This window comes from Molothrus aeneus, chromosome 7 (genome assembly GCF_037042795.1).
Source record: "Molothrus aeneus isolate 106 chromosome 7, BPBGC_Maene_1.0, whole genome shotgun sequence".
In the NCBI taxonomy this organism is placed as follows: Eukaryota; Metazoa; Chordata; class Aves; order Passeriformes; family Icteridae; genus Molothrus; species Molothrus aeneus.
Genome location: NC_089652.1, coordinates 38,807,623 through 38,832,540, shown reverse-complemented (window position 1 = coordinate 38,832,540; position 24,918 = coordinate 38,807,623). Strand labels below are relative to the sequence as shown.

Here is a 24,918-nt window from a genome sequence, read left to right as displayed (position 1 = left end):
CTGTTCTTTACAGGGAGTTTACAGTTGGTAGACTTATTTTTTTTTATGAAGTAGGAAGTACAAAGAAATTAAGTACTGTGTGCAGGTAGTGAATTGAAAATATATCATTGTGGGTATTGCTTTGGCAGTTACTTTCTTCCTAGTAGAATGCCTACCTTTCCCTAGTAGAAGAACAGCAAGATTGGAATCTTTGGTATCCTATTAGGTTTACAGTCAGAAATACATTTAAGAACAACCATGGTTTAATACTCCTCCTTCTCTAGTAAACATTGTTGTAACATGCTGAAACTATCTGAGGGAAAAAACTGAAAATGAACAATAAATATATTACAAGACTGATTTAAAAGTTATTATTCATCCTCTGCCAAGACTAGTGTAATTGTTTCAGGAAGACTGATCATATGTTTAGCCTTTTTAAAAGGATCTTTAACTTATGTAATGAACACTCAAAAATAAATATTTTGCAGGTGCTAATGCATAGTGGTTTAACAGATGCAAAAACCGATGGACAGAAGTCACAGGACAAGTCTCAAGAAAAAAGAACACACCAGCAGATACCTCTTGTGTCTGATTCCCAGACTCACTCATCATTCCAGTCCCAGCAGAAGCAGCCTCAGGTTTTGTCACAGCAGCTTCCGTTTATTTTTCAAAGCTCTCAGGCAAAGGAGGAATCTGTGAACAAACACACAAGTGTAATACAGTCTACGGGATTGGTTCCTCACGTGAAACCTTTGTCTTTGGTACATGAAGCCAAAAAGGAGACCTATTTAAAACTCATAGTTCCTTCCCCTGATCTCCTCAAAGCAGGGAATAAAAATACCTCTGAAGAATCTATCACTTTGACCAGCGATGTTAGATCTAAACGGGTGAGTGAAGTTTTTGATTATTTGTAACCTGTGTCATCTGCTTAAAAAGGCATAACATTGTGCCATCAAACTCTTTTAAATATAGTGTATTAAAATTATAAGTATATATATTTTCATAATCATGGGAGTTAGTGTTTTTAGAGTTGATCTGGATTTCTGAATGGTGTAAATGAACTAGGTTGTGTGGGTCATGCATCTCTTAAGAACAATGTGCATCTGAAATCAATATCAAAAAAAGAAAATTGTAAATATCAAAATAAGTAAATTGTGTGGCCTGGATATTTTTCCTATGCTTCTAGGTTCAGTGAAAATGCTTATTTAATACTTCACTTATCTAGTATGTAAGCATGACTTCACTTTCTTTCAAGTTAGATAGTTTCAAGTCAAAGTAATAGAAATCACCTATTTTAAACAAAGAAGCTGAAACCCATTAAAAAAAAACAAAACCCAAACATGCTCATTGTAGTGTTGAGTTTTGTTTGCTCTTTAAAGACAGGTATTTAAGCACTGATAGCTGTAGAAACTCAGTATGGCCATTTCAATAGTTTTTTTAGAATCAGAGAAAGGCCTGGATTGGAAGGAACCTTAAAGCTCTACCCTGTCCCACCCCTGCCGTGGCAGGGACACCTTCCCCTGCCCCAGGTGCTCCCAGCCCCAGGGTCCAGCCTGGCCTGGGGCACGGCCAGGGATCCAGGGGCAGCCCCAGCTGCTCTGGGCACCTGTGCCAGGGCCTGCCCACCCTCCCTTCAATTTATCTTCCTTTCTACTGGTCAGGACTGTACAATAAGTTTATATGTCTGTCTTAACAGTTTGTGGCTTCTAGAATTTTTAGATCCTCAGTTTATTTATTTTTTAATAGTAATTAAGGTGACTGCTGATGAATTTTCTGTTCAGTGAGATTTGAATGGGGATTAGAAGAGAATAAAAATCTGTCATTTTACAAACATCGAGGCTCAGGATACATACAAAAATAAATATATTAAAAATACATTTACAGAGGCAATTCTCATTATTATTATTATTTTATTTTTTCAAATTTTGTTTTAAAGTAGTAGTATTCAGGAGTAGTAAACTCAATTCTGATTGCAGCTAACTCACAGGCCCTCAGTGGGAACTGAAAAATCCTTAATTTTTATTGCTAGACTAGAAGATAAAAACTGTTTTTCCTTTCCAATTTCTTGTTACTACATAAAATTCAAATAAGCTTATCACTTACCAGGAGTAGCTAAATAAATTATAATTATGATAACAAACGTCTTTGCTATTGAAAGAGGCTTCTGCTTTCACATTTATGAGTCTTTAGCTGGTGATAGATCACACATTTAGTAGTTTGATTTCTCTTAAACTTTTACTGGAGGTATACACTGTGTGAATATTTGTTTTAGAGATCTTCATAATTTCTTATTCAGTTTTAAATATTAGTAACTTCCAAGCATGTATTGTCTTTGACTTAATTTTTTTAAATTATTTTTAAACTGTACCATCTTTATTCATTTTATTTTATTTTCTTTTGAAGATGATGTGAGGGTTTTTTTCTTTAGAAGAGTCTTTAGACTAAAGACACTATAAGCTTTACATGCATTTCTGGGCTATTACAAAGTTTTACATGAATAATTTCAAGTGGTACTCTTTCAGTTAAACAGTTAACATATCACAGCATTTCTGAGTAATACGTTTTCCCTCATTCTTTTAAAGAAATTTTTTCCATACCAAGAGTCCTCGGTTGGTTTTCTAGTATTGTGGCCATTAGTGTGTTTTATTTACCTTGTGCTTTAAAGTGAACAAATTGTTAAAGGTAGCTGTACATTCACTAATGGGATTTTTATACACTAAATTAAGTTATAAGAAGAGGTTTTCCTGTGCTGATACACAAGAGTAGTAAGTATCTTTCTAAAAATGATCTTTTTCAGAATGATTAATACCTTTATGAAAGTCTCTGTCTAGAGCATTGTAGCAGGTGAGAAAACTTCCCTGCATAATTTGAATCAACTTCATCTTGAGTTCAATTCGTCTTTTTCTACTTGATTTACAGTGAAAAAATCATGCAAGACTTGTGTAACCAGTAGTTACTCATCTCTTCTGATGTACCTAGTATCTGCTTTTGGCTTTCTAAAAATGGCTTAGCAGATGTTTAAAATTTCCTAGAGCTTACCTGCCTGAACACCAAATAAAGACAAGCAAACACTTCCATATTTTATTCCTCTGTCTTCTTATTTCTTTAGGAACAATATAAGCAGACATTCCCAGCACAGCTAAAGAAACAGGAATCGTCGAAGAGCCTGAAGAAGGTTATCGCAGCTTTGTCAAGCCCCAAACCAACATCTAGTTCACCAGCTCATCAAAAACTCACGTCCTTGGAAAACAACCATTCTAACCCATTCCTGACAAATGCACTTTTAGGTAATCACCAACCCAACGGAGTTATTCAGAGCGTCATCCAGGAGGCTCCTCTTGCACTCACTACGAAACCGAAACCCCAGACCAAGATCAATGAAAGTGTAGCCATTTCTAGTAGTGCCCCCTTTTCTTTGCCAATAAACTTGAGTGCATGTGGGAAAAAGCCAACTGGTAACCGTACAGCTGTTATGCCCTCTACCTCTCCTGTGTTACCTGGTTCAGGAAAGGATAAAGCAGTCAGCAATAATGCAGTAAATGCAGTAAAACCACAACACCGCCTTCATTCTGCAAAGCTGGTGGTGGAGCAGTTCAGAGGGGTAGACTCAGATGCCCCCAGCAGTAAAGACTCTGACGACTCAAATGATGATGACGACGATGATGAAGATGAAGATGAGGACGATGAAGAAGATGATTCTGATGATAGCCAATCAGGTGGTTTAACCTTTTTAATAGGAAAAGCAGAAACTTAATTTTTTTGTATTTTGAAAACATGCATTTCCCACCATATTTTAAAATAGGGGCAGGAAATACTGAGCCAGCATGGCCCCCACAGTGCCCTACACATATTGTTGAAATTAGCACATGTCCCCATTCTCCATTGTGTCATGTCCAAAAGTCATGTTTGGGGTGTTCAGATACTTGGTCAGCTGTCCTGGGGAGGTGGCTCCTTAGTCTTTTGGAAAGGCTGTCAGAGACATGCCTTCCACATTAGTCACCCAGCCTGCAGCTTGATGTGACAAAGTGCTCAGGAAGGGATTGGCATTAAGGCTGATTGATGGTTGATGATCCTGACAGACAGAGACCAGCTGCAAAACAGGTTTCCTAGCCAGAGAGGGCCTAAACAAGGGCCTTTGTCAAGAGTGGCAAGAAGAGCGTGTTTCTGTGCCTCATTCAGGAGCACAGTAGTCCTTGAGCAAGTTATTGGACAGTTTTAAGGGCTGCAGACCAGGCTATGCAATTTGGACTGACAAGGCCTGTTTTAAAGAGTTGACTGTATTTACAGTCACTGCTTTGTCTTTTGTGGTGATATCCCTTGTGTCCAGCCTCCACCCTTCATCATTCTCTTCCCCCTCTCATCCACACACCCTGTACTAATCTTTTTATCTCAGGATCGTATCTCACCTTTAGTTCCTTACCCTGGCTGTCCTCAATTCTTACTCTTCCTTTGCCCAAATTGCCATACTTTTGATTCTGACACCTTTCAGCCCATATCCAGTTCTGTTGTTTTCTTCCTCTTCATGATGGATTTCACGCCTGTGAAATGCCCTTCCTGGGGTAGTGTCCAGCTGCTGCCGGTCTAACGGGAGGATTTAGCTGTAGCTCACTCTGGGGTAAACAGTCTTGAGATACTGCAGCTTCTGTCACTCATCTGTTTCCATTCAAAAGAACAGTGTATTATTGTGCAGAATTACTTAGTACTGTCATATTTGTAGTAGCTTTAAAGCTTAGGTAGTTAATTAGAACCTCCTATTTATACTCAAGGGATGTTATTAAAAAAGCATGCATAATAAGAGAAAAGACTTCACAAGTGTTAGGACTTTAATGTACTTGCTAATAGTTTCCGAGTCATAATGTGCCTTTTGCCGCACTTTCTTTAAACAGAGTCTGACAGTAATTCTGAGTCAGATACAGAAGGGTCTGAGGAGGAAGATGATGAGGATAAGGACCAAGATGAATCGGATACTGACACTGAGGGAGAAAAGGCCCCGCTGAAACTGAATAAAACTTCATCCTCTGTGAAGAGCTCTTCCATCGGTCTTACAGCTCATTCTGCCCCGCTTAACCTCCAAGTAGCCAAGACATCGAGCTCGGCACCAGCTGCCTTGTGTCCTGAGTCCCAGCCTGCAGTGTTCCTCGGGACAGGAGCCTCCACCCTCACGCCAAGTACGCACTGTGGTATCTCACTGTCTTCTCTTATACTACTACCATGTGATAGCTAAGGTCCATGTGTTGTGAAAGTAGTTGCAAAAATAGTCCAGGTGCTGGTTTTTACCCTCAGAACAGTGATTCACTGAACAGCCACTCTAAGGATGTGGCAGAGTCACCCTCACTTGAGGTTTTCAGATGCCAGTTGGTCAGGGTGCAAGTTAATCTTGGCAAAGCTTCCTTTCCCAAGGAAGGTTGGATCAGGTGTCTTTTGATGTCCCTTCTGACTTTGGCTGATGGGTGACTCTCTGATCTTTTCATGGGTGTTTGCAGCAGTCATTAAGATCTGTCAGCCAAATTGCAAGTTCTCCAGACTAGAACATTACACTTAGACAAGGACATTTTAACTCGTGTAATTATTTAGAGGAGATAGAATTAAATATCCAGATTTGATATTGATTACATTAAAACTCTAAAGTCTTTGGCATTCTCCATTTTATTTTAAACTAGTTATTCTTCTGATTTCTGAATGTTCTGGTTTATGTTCTGAATCTTCAGTTTTTGTCCCTTCCTCAACAAAATTTTTAACCATATTTTATTAGAACATAATTTTCTAATAAGTCTTTCAAAATTCTCATTAGAATTTATGGATTTTGCGCAAAGATTTTTTGTTTTAGAAGTTCATAGAAAGTACATTGAGCATTTGCCTGATATTATATAGTTCTTATAATCCATAATTTGGTGACAATTTGTAAGATTTAGAAATTGCTATGGCTACAGTAAAGAATGCATTTTTGAAAGTCACATTTCTTATTTGCATGGTAACAATGAAATTAAATCACATATTTCTTACTTTGAATTAGAGACTTGCTGTTTATTAACATGGGTGTAAGCAGATTTTTTTAAATGGGGACATCTGTTTATGAATAGTTTTTTATATTTGGATTCGGTGGAATAGGAGCTTCATTCCATGTTATACAAGGCCATTAGCTTTGAAGAAGTATAATGTAATCTACCTAATATTTATCCCAGAAGCAGGCTTGTTTACTGTACAGTTTATAAAAGATTTCATATGGATTAGGAGTAATCCAAATGGTAAATTAAAAAGATGATGTTTTTCTCAAGAATCTGTGTTGACTTAGGATGTTTTGAAAAGTCTGATAGCAGATTTTATCATTTACAGGAGTAGAAGGTAGAATAAATTTTATGTCCTTGCTTTATGTATAATAATACTACACCTAAGAATCACCTAATAAGAATCAACACAATACCACAAAAATATTTTTGTGAAACTTTTGCCTAGAGTTGGTAGGGTCTCTGAAGGAGTCTTGTGGTCTCTTCTCTGTACCTGTTTTGCACTGGACTTTCTACTTCACTTATATTTGGAAAAGCAGCCTCCTTCCCTGCACTGTGACCATTCCAAATAATGCAGTAGTCATTCATGTTAGGCTAAGAGGGCAGACCTGTGTCTGAATTTTGGGATCTGAGCACAGACATGTCCTTGGTGCTTTCTCGAGGGGTCCCGTCACACCGTCTGTGAGGAGCTGCTGGCAGCCCCCTGGCAGCCGGCGCTGTGCTGCTGCGCGGCGCTCCCGGCTGGGAGAGGCTGAGCCAGGGCCGGGGCCAGCCTGGGACCGGCCCGGGCCCGCGGCTCTTCCCAGGGAAGAGATGTGTCACATTCTTGACAGAAGGTCCACACTGCCTTTTTGGGAAGTGCATCTTCCACAAGTTGGTCTGTGTGCATAGTTCATGTCCTGTGGCTGTCTGAGAGGCCTAAGGAAAGCCTTTCACACTGAAAAACTCACATTTGGCAGTTGTCTCTGGGATACTATTGATTCAGTTGCTTGACAAGCACCAAACACAACATCTGTTTGAACTGGGGAAAGCCAAACTAGTTCTGAAAATTTTCTGCCTTTGGCATTTAACTGCAGTCTATAGGCAGTGCTCTAGGAAGACTAAACCTATTAGAATATGGATCTTAAAAGTAAAGTGTGTTTTTATTTGCATCTTCTTCACTGAAAAAAATTCTACATTATCTTGTCTAGAAAAACAGGCTTGCAAGGAATTAAACTAACAATATTTGAGAACACTAAACAGGACAAGCAGATAGGTATGGGATGGTTGAGTTTTCTATTTACAATTTCAGAGGATGAGGTTACAGGAACTTAGAGGAAAATGTATTTCAGAAGAACACTTCCATTAGTTTTCTTGGTAATGGCAAGAATGGGAAAACAGTTCTCTTTTGTTTTGGGGATAGAAACATAAAAAGTACATTTTTGGGACATGTTTTCTTTTGTAAGCTCTGTTAGGTATTAATCAATGATTCTGTTTTAGGTATTTCAAAAAGACGAAGAGTAGCAGATGAACGGGAGCTGCGTGTTCCTCTTGATTATGGGTACGTTATGTATGTATCTGACTTTCCTTAGAGGGACATAATGCCTTCAAAAATCCATTGGTAAAGAAATGAGTTTAAAAAATTTTGAGGCTGAATACTAAGGAGAGGGCTTCAGCAATTTAGATTTCTGACTCCCAGTGACTGTGAATCTCTTTAAAAAGTGTCAGCATATTTCATGTGTTAGTTTTTGTGCATTAAATTTGCTCTTTTGCAAACATGACCCGTCTCTTAGCAGTTTTGCTTTGGAAATTAATCCTAATGATCTGATCTGACATAGACTCCAAATAACTCCCTAAAGTATAGTTCTAAGCTGCTTAAAATCTGGTAATATGTAAGTCACTTGATATAAATAAATTCATATATTTAGTTAGTTTGGATAATCTACTAAAATGATAAAATTTTCTGGTTTGATGTGTTTGATTTATGATACTCTAGTCACATTTTCCTCTTCCTTTTTTTGTAGAATTCTTAAATTGACACAAATTACTTGTTTTTTAAAAAGTGTATTGTTGCATGCAACTATTTCATATTACTCTAGGTGGCAAAGAGAAACCCGAATAAGAAACTTTGGTGGTCGTCTTCAAGGAGAAGTAGCATATTTTGCACCTTGTGGAAAGAAGCTGAGACAGTATCCTGAAGTAGTAAAGGTACATTAACTTTTTAACTTCTGTGTTCTAATGTTAGTAAGCATGCTTGCAATTAAAATATGTAATTTTTTTCTCTCCAATAGAGGTACTTATTTTCTGTGATGTGAGGTGTAATGTAACTCAGTCTGTTACTGATTTGATGTCTTATAAATGCGTATCCCTTTGACAGAACATGCAAAACATTACAGTCACAAAGTTAGCTGTGCATCAAAGCTGGGTTGTAATTATTTACAAGCTGAAGTGGAAAAATATGTGATTTTTTCAGTATCTCAGCAGAAATGGAATAATGGATATCTCAAGGGACAATTTCAGCTTCAGTGCAAAAATAGGAGTGGGTGACTTCTATGAAGCCAGAGATGGACCGCAGGTATCCACTTTTTAAAAAGTAAAGTTTTTGATCCAAGGAGCATTAACTTAAGTTTAGGTAAAGTAATTTTTGCTACAATCTGAAGCATTACCTGTTTTTAGCTAAATATTTCTAAAAGCTGCACGTATTCTTAACAGCAGTTAGATTGAGACATGGAGAGCTTGATCCTGGGCTGTGTTGAGAACCACATTCAGTGGCTTTGCCCAGAGGGTGCTTTAATGATCAGCTCTGAGCCTGGCTTGGTCTAGTTTGAAAACTCAGAGCTGCGTATTTTATCTTAGCATTCAGGTATTTCTGAATTAAGACTTTGTTTCTTCTTTTATTGTATACAGCCTCGTATCAATAGTAATTTATGTGTAGATGTTAAATCCCACTCTGTTAGTGTGTTCATAATATATGTATGTGTGTATGTGTGTGTTTATATATATATATTTATGTAAATTGCATATTTATATACAGGTGTCTCCTGTATCAAGAATACTCTGTGCATCCTAAAGCATGACACTTTTACAGAGGGGGATGCAGAACTATACCAGTTATGCCGTACAGTGGTATAACTGTTAGATGGTGTGTAGATAAACCATACCAGGATAAGTAAAACTAAAATTTTAAGGAAATTGTTACTGTGTTTGTGCCATGCTGTGTTACTGTATTTTGGCCATGTTGCCATTTCTTCAGGATGTGCATGAAAATTTTTTATTTTTCTCAGTGAAGGTATTTGCTTCTTTAAGGTGTAAGTGTTCTGAACATGTTACTAGCTCTCAACAGTCTTGAGTTCAGGTTTGAGTTAAGCCTGATGTTCTTGTAATACCTTGTAGAAGTATGTAATGTTAGTGTGAAATGAAATTGAATGTCTTTAATGAAAGCATTAAAGACTGAATTCATGATAAGCAGCTACTTCTAGGTGGTGCTTCCTGGTTTACAGGCTAAAACATTGCTAAACTTGCTTCATGTTTGGTCTTCAACAGTTACAACTGTAGTTATGAACTTCATTATGTACCTGCACATCTTGACTGAAATAATTCATTTTACTGTGATGTACTGTAATGGCAGGATATCTGCTCTCTTTTTGCCCTGTTCTATTTTCTTTGTCTGTTACCTGTATAACTTCATTAGTCTTGTCCCCTTCTTTAGTTATATCTGTCTTCTCCCTTTAGTTGATTTGCAGTTTGCCTTGTGATTTATAAAACTTGAGAGTGAAGGCAGTGTGAGGGGAAGATTTCTACAGGCAAGACTAGCAATGTGAACATTAGTTTGCTGTACATATCGTCATGAACTTTGTACTGATGTGGTTTTTGATAGGTTCCACTGAGACTTGGGTAGACAAAGGAGAAGTTTTCTTATTAGAAAAAGAGACCAAGGGCAGCTTTGTCAAACGTGCTAAGATGTGTTTACATTTTATGTGTGAATGATGAGTTACAAAACAATGGAGTTACACTCAGGCTGATAATATTGCCTAGTGAAACAGTATGTGGTACTGATACTTTATAAAAAGAGCTTGCACCCTCTTTACCAAAGTGTTTTGAATCATCCAGATTCAAAATAATATATGATAATCATATCCTCATGGATGTCTGGAGGTAATTCCAGAAGTTTTTATTTCTGCTTTTGTGGTAATTTCAATTATTCTGTATAGCCTTTAGTGATTATTCTTCCCTTCCTTTGTTATACTTTTCTGTCATCTTTTGAGACATGCAACATGTGCTGGGCTAATTTTCACACAGCTCTAAGATGAAACAAGATGTGAAAAAAATTACCTTAAGGCTAAATCAGTATTATTAAAGATTTACCTATAGCAAGGCAAAAGCACGAGGATTTCCTGCTTCTATTAGTGCCTGTGTTTCTCTCTTGTGGTATGCAAACCACCAAATATTATGGGTTATTCAAAGCAGTGTTTGAATACTGTAACAGAAGCATATCTGTCAGAAGTGGGCCACAAAGGAGTAGGATTAGGAGAATGATTGAAGTTTGGCAAATGTGAAAATTCAGTGACTGGACTCGGAAGCTTTAAACTGCTGTGATTTAGAAAGATTGATATGAATGTGATATGGGCTGATGGAATAAACATGGGTCCTCATGAATTTAAGTAATACGTATAGGAGTCTTTGTCCTATTCTGAGTTCTGCAATTCAGTTTGGAAAGCAATGTTGTTAACTTTTCCCCAGAAATCTAATCTGAAATTTAAGTGGATTTTTGCTTCTTGCAAAGTGCCTGTGTTTTTGTTCATTAGCTTGATTAACAGGATTTGAACTTGGTTCTGCTTTCATGCATAGTTGTCTGGTGTCTTTTTGGCAAATGTCCTGGTGGCAGCACAGTATTGTGGTACATGGGTAGATGCTTGAAGGTGAGAAATTGAATAAAGTTATTATTTTGATTAGTTTGAACAATGCACCACAACATTTCACAGTGTTATTCCCATTTTTCTCTAATATTTGAGTAGCAAAGCTTCAGTTTTATGGAAGCCTGTGATTGTCCTATGTTAAGGCACAACCCCTGTATTTTATATTTGAAATGTCAAAAACCCAGAGTTTTTGTACATTTTTTTAATAGAACATTCTGACTGTACATTCTTTTAATAGAAATGTATTCCGGGTTAGATTTTAAAAATTGTTTGAGCACAAAATATAGATGGTCAATCAACTCTTGCTTAACCCTTTATGGCTTTGTTCTGGACTATTTTTGTCTTGTCCTCTCTTAAACTTGTGAAAACTTGTGCATCTGCAATGGCCTTTGACAGGGCATTAAACTGTCTTCTCCCATCCCTTGAAGCACCTGCTCCTTTTGCTTACTGAACCATTGCTCACTTCCTTTGATGGCCTCTAGTTTCTCTTTCAGGTGGCATTAGGAAAATGTAATAACTAACATGGTCTCTGGTGCTAGTGATCTGATAGACCTCTTACTTTTTGTGATGCATATTAATTATTGTTAGTATCATTAACTGCAGAAAATACAAATACAGGGCAAGAGCAATCTCCATTGCCATTCTAAGGTATTTTTTGAACTATCACTGCTTCTCCTTCTCTTCTTTGATTCCTGTTTTGCCTCCCTTGGCATGTACATTTTATGAGATTAGGTTTTCTAGGTTGGAAGTTGGTGTAGCTCATAAGTACAAGTATTAAATCTACCTCAATAAACTGAACCTGTGATAAACTGCAATTCAAGTACTAGGCAGAGAAATAAAAGTTACACTTAAGTAGTACTCTTCAAGATAGTAAGAGAATTAACTTCTAGTCAAGTGGTGGAGGTGAATATTTTGGGTTAAAGTCCTTAGGGGTGGTGCATGGTGATGTGGAACACATTAATGGTGCGGTTTTGGTTCTGAACAGTGCATTTTCAGAACATAATTAATAACAAAGCCCTTTGGAATGTGTGCAAACCAAATGTGACTTGTACTTTGGGGATGGTCTTAACTGGGAATGATTCAGACTTTAGATAAGTGTCTTTGCAGATACTGATAACTCCTTTGAAATCTGAATGTCTCATTAACAAACTGCCGTTTCTTCCGCTGAAGTTATGCAAAACCTTTGTAATTGTGAAGAAGGAGCAGAAATAATTAAAAGACAAATTAAAAGAAAAAGCAGTAATCATTTATGTTGTGGTACAGTAAATTGGATTTTAGGGTTTATGTGCATATAAGTGTGAAAACTAAAGCACTCTAAATCTATTTCTTCTGAACTGGTAACTTAAAAAACTCATTAAATACCAACTTTTCTTCTTGCTTTAGGCAGACATTTTCAAAACTTTTTGCAAACCTTGCCTTTTTAAGGCAAGTTATAAAGAAGTCCTAAAGGATGCTTAGCTTGCAGATTTTTGCCGCATTTGTCAAAAACTTGGGGAAATGGTAAAAGAGGTTAAAATTTTGAAATACTGGTGCTCAATTAAACAGGCTTACCTAGACGGTACATATTTTCTGCTCAGTAGACACAATAAACTCTAGTTTCAGTGGCCAGCTAAATAAAGCCATTCCTTTGTGAGGATTAACTTGGTTATTTTTATTAAGAAACTATTTTAGAATCTGCTTTCATGATGGCTCAAAATACTGCAGTGCATGCTTTGTTTGGTTAGAGAATATAGTTCATGTAGCTTTAGATATGTGGATGCTTAGAAGGTACTTTTCATTGATTCAAGCTGATGCAGAAACTTTTGCAGCGAATGAGGGGAGAATTCAGTTGTACTAACTGAAACTGGAGGATTAAAATGCATCTGTGGTTTTTCAGCTCAGTTGTTGAGGTCTACAACACTCAAAAGCAATATTTGAGAATACATTACTGCCTTTGCTTGTTATGTATGCCAGAATTTCTGTAAACACGCTCTGTTGGAAAACAGCACCTCATAGCTTGACACATTTTTTCATTCATGTTGAACAGTGGATTATATGAAAACAGAATATTATTCATAATATTATATGAAAGCAGAAGTTGTTGAGTTTACATAATTAGGAAAAATCTGTTTTGCCCTTTAGAAAGGGTTGAACAATTTGATTTAATGAGAAATAATTAAAAATAACAGTAATGGCATATCTACTAGGTGAAAACTTTGTATATGTTTGAATAATCTTCAAAATCTTTCTTAGTGGTGGAATTTATAGAAGTTCTTAGTGATAGTCTCTCCATAGATAGCTTCTGTGCATCAACAAGAAATTGTCCTGCCCAAATAATACATCACAGCACTTGCATATTTAACATCTGTAACTCACCTTAGACTCCGGGTTATTTTAATCTGTGTTTGTAATACTTCTTTGTGAAATGTGTCAATTAAAAGGGTGTGCAGTGGTGTCTTCTGAAAGAAGAGGAAGTCCTTCCCCGTATCAGAGCTATGGAGGGGCGTAGAGGACGACCCCCCAACCCCGACAGGCAGCACTCCAGAGAGGAGTCGAGGGCCCGGCGCCGCAAGGGCCGACCTCCCAATGTTGGAAGCGGTGAATTTCTGGACAACGCTGACACAAAGCTTTTGAGAAAGCTCCAAGCTCAAGGTAAGAACTGTGTTCATATTTTCACAAAGAGAGGGTATCAGTATGTAAAGAGTTAATATTTTTCCTATAGGAGAGTGATTTGTCTCACTAGGATATTAGTATACAGCATTTTATTTTGGGCATTTGTTATATGCTGTTATTGAAGACTTTTTGATAAACCAGTAAATGGTTTATCAGTATAGGTTTTAAAGAAGGAAGTGCATATTTAAAGACGTGTCTAAAAGCTTACTCTGTAGTTACTGCACAAGAAGCTGAAAGTGTTTTGGGGAGTTCAAGCATGCAGGTCCTGGACCTCAGTCCTTTGAAAAGGAAGCTAAATTCAATCTCCAGAAAATCCTTCCTGCAGTTGTCTTCTGTGAGTGCGTCCATAAACAGTTAATTCAAATTTCAGAAATGCTGTCACAGGGTAGTGGAATGCTTCAGGAGGTTACTTATTAGCATAAGAATGGCTGACTTTAGGTAGACACAGGAAAGAGGCATGTGACCCAGGTGAGTGTGTTCTTACTTCATTGTTAAGAAATTATTGCATAATTACTTGAGGTGACTTGTAAGGAAAACTAATTCCATGCTTTCTGAATAAAATGTTGATTTAGTAGTTTTGAAGCAAATGTTTTCTGCTTTAGAAGAAAGAGGAAAATGGTTTTAAAATGAACCAGCATTATTGGTATAATTCTGTCACTTAAATAATTTTCCCTCCTCAACCAGTATTTGTTTTATATAGAAAGTATCCATGTTCATTTGCACTGTTCACATGGTTACTGATACATGATGTGCCATTAATGGTAGTTCATAGAAAAATTTTGTAGATGCCAGTGTGTGCAAAACAAATCCTCTGTTTGCTCTGTCTTTTCAACATACAAATCTCTGGAACATGAACTGTATCTTTATTGTTGGACAGCACTATTTTTATGAACTTAATATTTTCTTTTTGTAACAGAAATAGCTAGGCAAGCAGCACAAATAAAGCTACTGAGAAAGCTTCAGAAGCAGGAACAAGCACGAGCTGCCAAAGAAGCAAAAAAACAGCAAGGTAAGTATTACTTGTGCAAAGTTGTGCATGTTAGGGGATTATTTTGAAAAGTGTTTATGAAAAATTACCTGTCTCTTGCCGTGTTCTGCTGATATTGTTTGCTTTTGTTTGTTAGCTATTATGGCAGCTGAAGAAAAGCGAAAGCAAAAGGAGCAGATAAAGATAATGAAGCAACAGGTAAATTATGCAATTGCTAAATAAGCTCTTTAAATGATGTTTTCATTATCAGTCAGTAAGGTGTATTTCAGATATTTCGTAAATTACTGAGTATCCTGATTACAAAGCGTATGTTTTAAATCTAGTTTTAAAGTGCACACAGTGTATTAAAATTACTGTATTAAAATTGTAAATATATTAAAATTCTAAACTTCATTAAATCCACTATTAACCCATGTCCCCAGGTGCCACATCAACACATCTTTCAACACTGTTCCTCTAGGGACAGTGACTCCATCGCTGCCCTGGGCAGCCTGTGACAGAGCTCGACAACCCTTTCCATGAAGAAATGTTACCTAATATCCAAGTTAAACCTCCCTTGGTACAATGTGAGGCCATTTCCTCTTGTCCTGTCCCTTGTTCCAGGAAACAGAGCCTGACCCTCCCTTGGCTGCACCCACCTGTCAGGGAGTTTGGGAAAGCAAGAAGGTCCCCCCTGAGCCTCCTTTTTTCCAAGCTGAGTCCCTTTCCCAGCTCCCTCAGCTGTTCTTGGTGCTCCAGCCTCTTCCACAGCTCTCTTGCCCTTCTGCTCTGGACATACTGCATCCCCTCAATGTCTGTATATGATCTCAGCATCCCAACACTTGGAAAAAGTACTAGTATTGGTTTTCCTGTAAGTGACATGGGTGACATGGGAAGAAGACAGAGATGCTGCTTGCAGTGTAGAGAGAAAATTCATGTGGCCAAAGTTCAGTTGAAGTTTAAGCTGCCAGAATTATCGGGGACAACAGAAAAAATTTTTTTCAAATACATTAATGACAATCCTGCTTGTGTTTATAAATTGGGAAATGAGGGGCTGAAGAGCAGCTGCAGGAAGGGATCTGGGAGTCCTGGCTGATGGCAAGTGTGGTGTCAGTCAGCAGTGCCCTGGCACCCAGGAGGGAATCTTTGCCCTGGAGGGCATCATGCCCAGCTTTGCTGGCCAGAAAGGAAGGGGTGTGTCCCACTCTGCTCTGCACTGGGGTGGCCTCGCCTTGAGTCCTGGGGAGAGCTTTGGGTACCCCAATATAAAAAGGACAATAAACCATTAGAGGCTATCCAAAAAAGGCCACGAGGATTGGGGATGGGACTGGAAGGGAAGGCTTAAGAGGAGTGACTGAGGGACTTGGTTTGTTCAGTCTGGAAGAGACTGAAGGTAAACTCATTGTGGTGTTCAACAAACTCTGGAGGGGCAGCTCTGATCTCTGCTCTCTGTGACCAGTGACAGGACTTGAGGGAACTGCTGGAGCTGAGTCAGGAGGTTTAGGCTAGGTATCAGAGTAAAGGTTGACCAATCCAGAGGGTGGTCAGGCACTGGGCAGGCTCCCCAGGGAATGGTCACAGCTCAAAGGCTGCCAGAGCTCCAGGAGCATTTGGACAATGATCCCAGGCAGAGGGTGAGATTGTAGGGGTGTCTGTGCAGGGCCAGGAGTTGGATCGATGATCATGATGAATGCCTCCCAGCTCAGCATGCTCTGTGATTTTGTGACATGTTGAGGTGTTAAAAAAATGAAAATAGTAAGCCCTTTCACATCTTTGAAATCCAGGTATTAAATCCTGACATGCTTCTTTTTTTTTTTTTTTTGAGTAGTAAACCAGAACTGGTGTTACTTCAGGCTACCTTAAATATTCCCTTAATAGATAACAATTAATTCTTGTTGGTAACTGTTTAAATATTTCCCTTTTTTTTTTTTTTTTTATGATAGTGCTCATTGTAGTAGATACAGAGCTTGAAGCTGTCACTCTACCATGTATGAGTTATATTAGAAAAGGCTGAGAGAGCTGGGACTGTTCATCCTGGAGAAGAGGAGGCCCAGGAGGATCTTGCTAATATTGCTAAGTACCTGAGGGGAGGTTGCAAAGAGGTGACTTAGTAGTTGAAATACCCAGTGACAGGGGGTTCCTTCTGAACATTGGGAAACAGTTTGTCACCAAGATGGCAACTGAGAACTGGAACAGGTGGCCCAGGGAGGCTGTGGAGCCTCGCACATGGATTTTCAACAGCAGCCTGGATGTGGTCCTGGGTAACTGGTTCTAGGCGACCCTTCTGGGGCAGGGGGATGTGGACAAGGTGACTTCCAGATGTCCCTCCCAGCCTCAGCCAGTCTGCTCTTCTGTAGATCCTGACAGTTTCAAGCTGTCCACTTCTCAAGGCAACCCATACTTGTTAAAGAAAAGTAGCACACTGTGATTTTCAAGTGGTCCTTACATTCCGAGGGGTCTAGGGAGCAAGAATTTTTAAATTGTCAAATGCATCAAATCCTTGATGTCATCAAAATTGTCATCATCATATTTCTTCTTGATGTGTAACCTGATAAAATTCATTATTTCAATGTACAGAGTACTTTCTTCTCTGATAGTTCTTTAGACAGTTCTTTATTCTGATCTCTGCTGAAAAGTTTGTTCTGTATTTATAAACTCTAACCTTTATGGAGTTGAGAGTCCTACACTTTGGCCACAATAACCCCCTGCAGCATTATAGTCTGGGGAAGGTGAGGCTGGACAGTGCCCAGGCAGGAAGGGACCTTGGGGGTACCGGCTGACAGCCTGCTGAACATGGGCCGGCAGTGTGCCCTGCTGGCTAAGAAGGCCAGTGGCATCCTGGCCTGGATCAGGAATGGCGTGGCCAGCAGGAGCAGGGAGGTCATTCTGCCCCTGTACTCAGCACTGGTGAGACCTCACCTCGAGTGCTGTGTCCAGGTCTGGCCCCTCCGGTTGGGAAGGACCTCGGGATGCTCGAGCGTGCCCAGAGGAGGCTGGTGAGGGGTCTGGAACACGAACCCTGTGAGGAACCACTGAGGGAGCTGGGGGTGCTCAGCCTGGAGAAAAGGAGACGCGGGGTGCCCTCATCACTCTCTGCAGCTCCTGAAAGGTGGCTCTGCTCAGGGGGGATTGGTTGCTTTCTCCAGGCCTGACAAGAGGTCCCAGCCTCAAGCTGCACCAAGGGAAATACAGGTTGGATATTACGAAAAAGTTTTTTACAGAAAGGTGATAATGTTCTGGAATGGTCTGCCTGGGGAGGGGTGGAGTCACCATCCCTGGATGTGTTTAAAAAAAGACTGGGTGTGGCACTGGGTGCCAGGGTTTAGTTGAGGTGTTGGGGCTGGGTTGGACTCGATGATCTTGAAGGTCTTTTCCAACCTGGTCATTCTGTGAGAGGGTGTAGCACATGCTTTCAACTTCTGCACTGTTTTGATTTAAAGTGTAATGGAGGATAATAGAGATTTAAGGTCCATGCTGTGAGCTTCACATGGAAGCTTCACGTGGAAAAAGTTCTGCATGGTCTGCACAAGGCCTCTTGAGTTAATTTTATTGATAAGGTTGTGTTATGTTGGACTTCTCAATAGTTTACAGAGCTCATAAACTGGTGTTTAGACTTCATGTAGCAGCTCTATTTGTCAGAAAACTTAGTACATCTTTCTCATCTGTCATTGCTCTTTTACTGTTAAATATTATAGACTATCTTTTCTTAGGACCTTGGTATATACATCACTATGTATATACATCACTACATATATACTTTATTGTATGTATCACTATGTCCTCCAGAGAGTAAAATTTTAGAGTGATCCCTGTTCTCAGAGTCTCAGGCCAGCTCACAAGAAAACAATGTATTATGTACAGATGGGCTTTACCCTCACTGTTGGGAAAGCGTCTGCTGTTCCAGAGAAGCTCATTGAGCTCCTTTTCAAGCTTCTGGTCTAGGCTTCCCCTAGCTTGCAGGGATATTCCATGATCTGGATTTTGCTATTAAAACTTTACAGGAAGTCCAGCTGGATGGATGCACTTTCCTTCAAAATGGTCCTTCCTAGTCACTGTGGCTCAGTCAGCTCTTTTGAGATAATCTCAAATAATGTGCTAATGAATTTTTAATAGCTAATTTAACAGACAAACCTATGCAACACAGGTAGTGTGAAATGATTCCAGTGTTTGCAATGATTGCATTTTTCAATCACTGTAATAAGACTTGGTTCAGATTTCAGGAACTAATTTATAAAGAAGGATATATTAGAATATGGTTGCCCAGCATCCATCTGTGGAGTGCATAACTTGATCGTTTTCACCATGATGAAACATGCTTAAATATGTTGTAGTACCCATGGTTCCTGTTCCAATTACTTCTTTTGTTACAGCATGTGTACAATTCCATCACTAAACTGCATACTAAAGCTTCCAAAATTAGCATCAATTACCTGAGTGCTTTAAATATGTGGAGCAACTGAAGTGTACTTAGCTGAGCATGTTACCCAGGTTTCATGTGGGTGAGTGTTCCTGGCTGACAGAGCATGGACTTTGGGTTTTGCTGAGCTCAGCTCACTGTGCTGCCCATGGGACCATAATGGCCTGAAAGAGGCTGTAAGAACTGAGGCACAAACGCCTCAGTGCTTGGACAGCCCTTGCTATTTCTTGGTCAGAGAGATCACTTCAAAACATCATGTATTTCATGGCATAGCTCACCCTTTTGTTCATTCTTAAGTAGCTTCACCATTGTCAGCTGGAGTTGGAATACTCTAGTTTCCTTACTTGGTCATTAATCTGGTCCTCTTGAAGGTGTTAAAAAAATAATAAAAACTTTGACAACTTAAACATGAGCACCCATGCATAACTAGACGTGGTTTCCTTCAGGGAAAGGAAGATATCTAATACTAGTAAAATTTCTAAACATATGGGAACAGTTGACTAAAATGGCTGAAAGTCAATAACAAAAAAGTATGTATAAACTTTGTAATTTTAAAAATGTAAAAGTAAATGTATAAAAAAAGTATAGTATGTACAGTATAGTATATAAAAGTATTTTTATAAAAGTATAATTTCCTTTATGTATATATTTTTAAAGAAGTAACTTTCTTACCCTTGTAGGAAAAAATTAAGCGAATTCAGCAAATTAGAATGGAGAAGGAACTTCGAGCTCAGCAAATTTTGGAGGTAAAAATAATGACTCAAATGTAATTTTTCCATTGCCATTTTAAAATGTATTTTAGTAGTTACACATGTAGTTAGAAGCGTAACTAAATATAGCAGCTCTAATGACGTTATTTCCGAAGGCCAGTTCAAAGATGTGTCCTAAATTATTTTTCTTAAAAGATCAACATAAACTGTGATCCATAGTCTTAATTCACACTTGGGCTCACGGTTTTCTATCAGAATAGTCTTGTGTGTACATAAGTTAACAGCAAAACAATTCCTTAGTTAGAGAAAAAGTTTGCAGTAGTAGGATATTAAAACAATACAATGCTGTGGGTATGCTCTGTATGAAATGCAGTGGGTTTAAAAATACTATGGCTGTATTAGAGTATACTCTACAGGTTTGCTACTGTACTAGCAAAGATAGATTGCTAATTTTCAAGTCTCCATTGACATAAAAAATAATAGTAATCTCTTTGCCATTTCTGTGTGTACCTGCTTTCTTAAAATAGCCAGATGAAACAGTTTTGAGTGGGAAATTTTGGTTGAAATTTTTTGTTTGAAATTCTGGTTGAATTTTTTTTAAAGTAACTGAAATGTGAATTGATTGATTGTGAAAGCTGCATCAGAGATTTCTTGCAATGTACGCAATAAGTGATGATGTTCTTAACTTCTAAAGATACATAACTTTGCTTCTAGTCAGATTATTTTCAAGTTGTGATTGTGCTGTTGTGTGACCTGTTTTGCATGCACAGGCAAAAAAGAAAAAGAAGGAAGAAGCAGCAAATGCCAAATTACTGGAAGCGGAAAAACGAATAAAGGTTAGTTTAGAGGAGCTCCAAAAACAAGAACTGTGTTATTATACATAATGTATGTGGATGTATAAAAGCAATAGATTTGGGAGGCTGTTCATTGATAATGAAGCTGTACATAGAGACAGCAAATAATGACATGTATGTATTGTTATAAAAAGCCATGAAGCATATGCAGAGGAGTTTGTGTATGTGTGGCATACACACACAGATATACAGAGACAGTACTTTAGATTACTTTATATGCCATTACCATGGTTTGCGTAACAAAATGTTCTGCAGTAACATTATTCACAATATTCTTTCAAGCACACTGTATGGAAAAATGTTGTTGTTTCTTGGTGAGCATAGTCTTTTCTAGGCTGTAATGCATGCAAAACTACAGAACTCTTTTACAAATACTGGAAAATGCAGTGTCTGTGTGTGTGTATATAAGCACTATTGCTGCTTCGGCATTCTAGGTGTGTTCTATCTAACATGGAACTCCCAACTCACCAGACTTACTGTCACGTATACTGTGTATACTTCTCTGTAAGTTAGAATTTAAGTCAGATGTGCTGTTTTAGTGTGGCAGAACTGTGCAGTTTGGTAAGTAAATTTTGATTGATGTTTTAAAAAAATACACTTCTGTTCTTCTGTTGAAGGAGAAAGAGATGAGAAGGCAGCAGGCCGTTCTTCTGAAGCACCAGGTTGGTATAAGTTTGGTTGACCAAACAGACAGAATGCCAGTTGTCAGCTACTGCTTTCACTTGTATGGGGGGGGTAGAATCGTCAAAATATGCCCTTTTTAAACTTCTGGGTTTGATTCCTGCACAGATTTTCTTTTGCCTTACAATTTTTTGCTTTGCTTTGGTATTGGGGTCTTTTGGGGGATTATAAAGTGGTTTTATGACTTTGTGATTTCTGTTTCATAATGTTGTGCCAACTCTTTCTACCAGGAGTTGGAGAGGCATAGACTAGATATGGTATGGGTATGTTTATTTTTGTACATCTAACACCGCATTGTGATTTGGTTGTGATATGGTTGTCATAGCAATGCATAAAATGTAGCACTGGCTGCTGTCATATTACATACTGCTGCATGGCTTTACAGCACAGTGCATTGCATACATCTGCTTGTCTTGTCTGTTAAGGAAAAAAAACCATGTCTTGAACATGTGTATAAATTGAATGTGGCAATAACTAAATGTGGTTTTTAACCAGGGATCTATATTACTGATGTCCCAGTAAAAATTTGACTAGTATATAAAATCAGGGATTGATGCAAAATCACTAGGATGGTCACTTGGATGATTTTTGCAAGCCTTGTCCCATTCACTGGGAATGAATCCAGACATATTAAATACAATTTGAATTAACCTGTTTTAGAAATCAGGGTGATGTCTTCCCCTTGTAAGATACTGAGGAAATAGCTTTCAGTTGGTGGTAAATACATAACGTTATAAATATACAATGAAATATTAGAATGTTATCCTAGCCTCACCAAATTAGATGATAAAATTCCTATAGCCTTTACTGGGGCCAAGATTTGCTCTTCAGCTGTTAAGCTGAAGGAAAATCCCCTGTACTTAGTGCCTTAGAATACTGCTCCTTAATGCATTTGAAGCTACTGACATAATTTACTGAGGGACAGGCATCAGTAAATGCAAGTGTTGTTGCATATGTGTATGCACCACTACTGGCTTGATTAAAACTGATCTAGAGCTGATAAAATTAATCATGTTAATTTGTTGCTTGGTTAGAAAAATGTTAATACTTGCAATGTTTGAAAAAGACCAGTTTAAAATTTCTGCTGAATTGGCTATTGAAGAAGTAAATTGCAAGTTCCGTCATAGCAGATGTAAGGTAACTGACCTGTTCCAGCCAACCATTATGCTTTTTGTTCTGCCAGCTTATGAAGGAGCATCACAACTGACCATAAGTAAATCTGTATGCTTCTTATTTACACTGTCTCCATGTTCATTGCTTTACCTTTTTGCTTTTGATTGTTCTTGTATTTGCTTTCTAAACCTGAACTAAAACATGCACAGACTTGGCCATTCTTGTCCTATATTTAGTATTTACTGTGACTTGTCTATTAATGCTAAATTTGTTACTCCACTTTTTTACTGATTTGAAAATGCGGTTTAGTTTTGTTCTAATATTACCCACTTCAATAGGAACGAGAACGGAGAAGACAACATATGATGCTTATGAAAGCCATGGAAGCACGTAAAAAAGCAGAAGTGAGTATTAACTCTGAAAGTTTGAAGTTTTCGTAGTTTTGTTCTGCAGTCATCTGTAGAAGAGCAGTGTCCTTTTACATTATGTATAATTTGATTTGTGTACATTGCAGCAGTAGGACAAGAAACATTAGGCACAAATTGAACTACAGGAAATTCTGTTCAAACTTAAAAAAACTTTTTTACTTGGAGAGAGATGGTTGAACATTGGCACAGATTGCCCAGTTTTGAGAGTTCTGGATGTTTTTGAGAAGTAAACAGAAGTAAAATACAAAAACACCACAATTACTCATTTGCTTTTTGCTTTACATTTATGTATTTCTGTATCCTTTTTTTTTTTAAGTCCATATCCAGAAACTTTTGTAAATAAAGTGCAGATAATGAGGATATTGAAATAAGATAGCCATCATTATAGCAAGTAGTTGTTAAGGAAATTGTTAAAACTTCTCTCTAGGATGTATTTGCAAATTTCAATAAAAGCGACTGACCAAACCCAAGAAAAACTGAATAATACTTCATTACAAGGACGTAGAGGAAGATGATACCCCAAGCAGCCATTCCACTGTTGGAAATCAGGATACCAGGCTAAATGGTCATTTAGTCTGATCCAGTGGTCTAACTATATTCTTACTCTTAACAGATATAGAACAGTGTTTATTTCAACCAGTAGAAGTAATGTTTAAATAGATTTATGAAACGTAGTGCAGCCTGAAGTTTTCAGTTTTAATCATAACTATAAATTACTGTGTGGACACATAAATATCCATATATACATCTCTGGTTTTCTTCTGTTGTAGAGCATTTCAAATTGGCAAAAACAAGTTGTAAGCAATGCCAGCTGACCTTGGGACATTGACATAGGCTAAGATAAAAGGCAATAAATCAGTTTCCAAAAGCAAATCAGAGGGCATCAAGTTAGGGATTTTGTGTGCTGCTTTAGTGTATTGTGATTTTTCAATACAAGATGTCTCTTATGAACTCAGGGTAGATAAAGAGGGCCTGCGTTGGCAGTACAGAGGGTGCTTACACAGCTGTAGAGTAGCAAGCAGGTGGGCAGATGGGTAGTTCTGAATGTCAGTGCATTTTTTTTCTGCCAGTGTACATTTACTGGTCCAAATATGTTCTTTGTGTGCAATATGAAATCCGATCTTGCTATCCACTAAAGACTGTAGTAGTAGAAGTTATGATCCCTGTGCACTCACAGTGGTTATCCACAGGTGTCACTAGTGGTCTGATAATACTCCATGTAGAATCAAAAGGAAGAATAAAAAGTCATGGGGCCTGCCAGAACTCTACAGAGAAGTCAGTGGTTAATACTGACCTACAAATGCAGCTGAGCCCTGACTTAGTATTGCCCATACTCTCATTGTTGCAAAATATGGTGGTAGTAAATGGAAGAGACTAGAGTGACCTCTTAAACTAACAGAATAGTAGGGAGTGGTTCTGAGTAATGGGAGGCATCTTAGCTTGGTTCTTTAGCCCTTCTGTGTCCACAGGTGAAAAGCACATGCAGCATCTTCAATTTTGTACTGTATCAGGTTCTTGAGCGGAGGCACACACACATACGTGTGTTTGTTTATACACACAGTTCTGTGCTCTGAACAGGTGGTGCTGATGTGTGGCAGATTCCATACAATTTACACTTGATATTGGTTGCACGGAGGTGTGTGGGCAGTTGTGTCATCAGGACAGTGGATTGGCAGCAGAAACCCTGGCACCGGGGATGGGAAAGGCCACGGGAGCTCTAGGTTCATAGTCTTGGCATGTTACAGAGTTGGTGTAGTATTGGTGTGACTCCACTGTGGAGGGTGTTGAAGAGACAGTAGGTGCTTGACTTCTCACTTGATGATGCGTGTGTTCTTGTTGTGCATATAAGACATAAAGGACAAAATGTTCAGTTTTAGGTTGCATGCAAAGTGTATGGTAATTCAAGGCCAGAAGCTACTTGTGTTTGAAAAGATTGGTTGTGTTTTATAAGGCATTCATATCTAGTTTATGTATTATGGGACTTTTTCAGCCATGTATTGTTCAGAGAGATTTCTTGAGTGGTCTCTGCTGTAGCAGGTGCAGATTAACAATACTGGGGTGTAAGCAGGGCCTTTAAAATCAGGTGCCTTGCATGGCAATTCTTTGCCATATTTTCACTCAGTCATCTTTTTTAAATGGTACGTCAAAGAGTTTTTCTTTGCAAACATACTTGAAACCTGTGTCTCTGTGGACAGGAGAGAAAAAGCTGAATCTTAG

At 38.3% G+C, this 24,918-nt stretch overlaps 1 protein-coding gene across 1 annotated transcript in view; it reads left to right on the top strand.

Annotated features, from left to right (window-relative positions):
- BAZ2B (bromodomain adjacent to zinc finger domain 2B) overlaps window positions 1-24,918 on the top strand; it is a 111,538-nt gene that overhangs the window by 61,513 nt on the left and 25,107 nt on the right. The window contains exons 6-19 of the mRNA XM_066554002.1: window positions 468-866; window positions 3,089-3,695; window positions 4,866-5,147; window positions 7,464-7,524; window positions 8,063-8,171; window positions 8,437-8,538; window positions 13,300-13,510; window positions 14,448-14,540; window positions 14,656-14,717; window positions 19,596-19,661; window positions 20,396-20,461; window positions 21,097-21,141; window positions 21,391-21,423; window positions 22,612-22,677. Of these exons, the coding sequence (XP_066410099.1) occupies window positions 468-866; window positions 3,089-3,695; window positions 4,866-5,147; window positions 7,464-7,524; window positions 8,063-8,171; window positions 8,437-8,538; window positions 13,300-13,510; window positions 14,448-14,540; window positions 14,656-14,717; window positions 19,596-19,661; window positions 20,396-20,461; window positions 21,097-21,141; window positions 21,391-21,423; window positions 22,612-22,677 (2,202 nt within the window). The remainder of the gene's footprint in view (window positions 1-467; window positions 867-3,088; window positions 3,696-4,865; window positions 5,148-7,463; window positions 7,525-8,062; window positions 8,172-8,436; window positions 8,539-13,299; window positions 13,511-14,447; window positions 14,541-14,655; window positions 14,718-19,595; window positions 19,662-20,395; window positions 20,462-21,096; window positions 21,142-21,390; window positions 21,424-22,611; window positions 22,678-24,918) is intronic.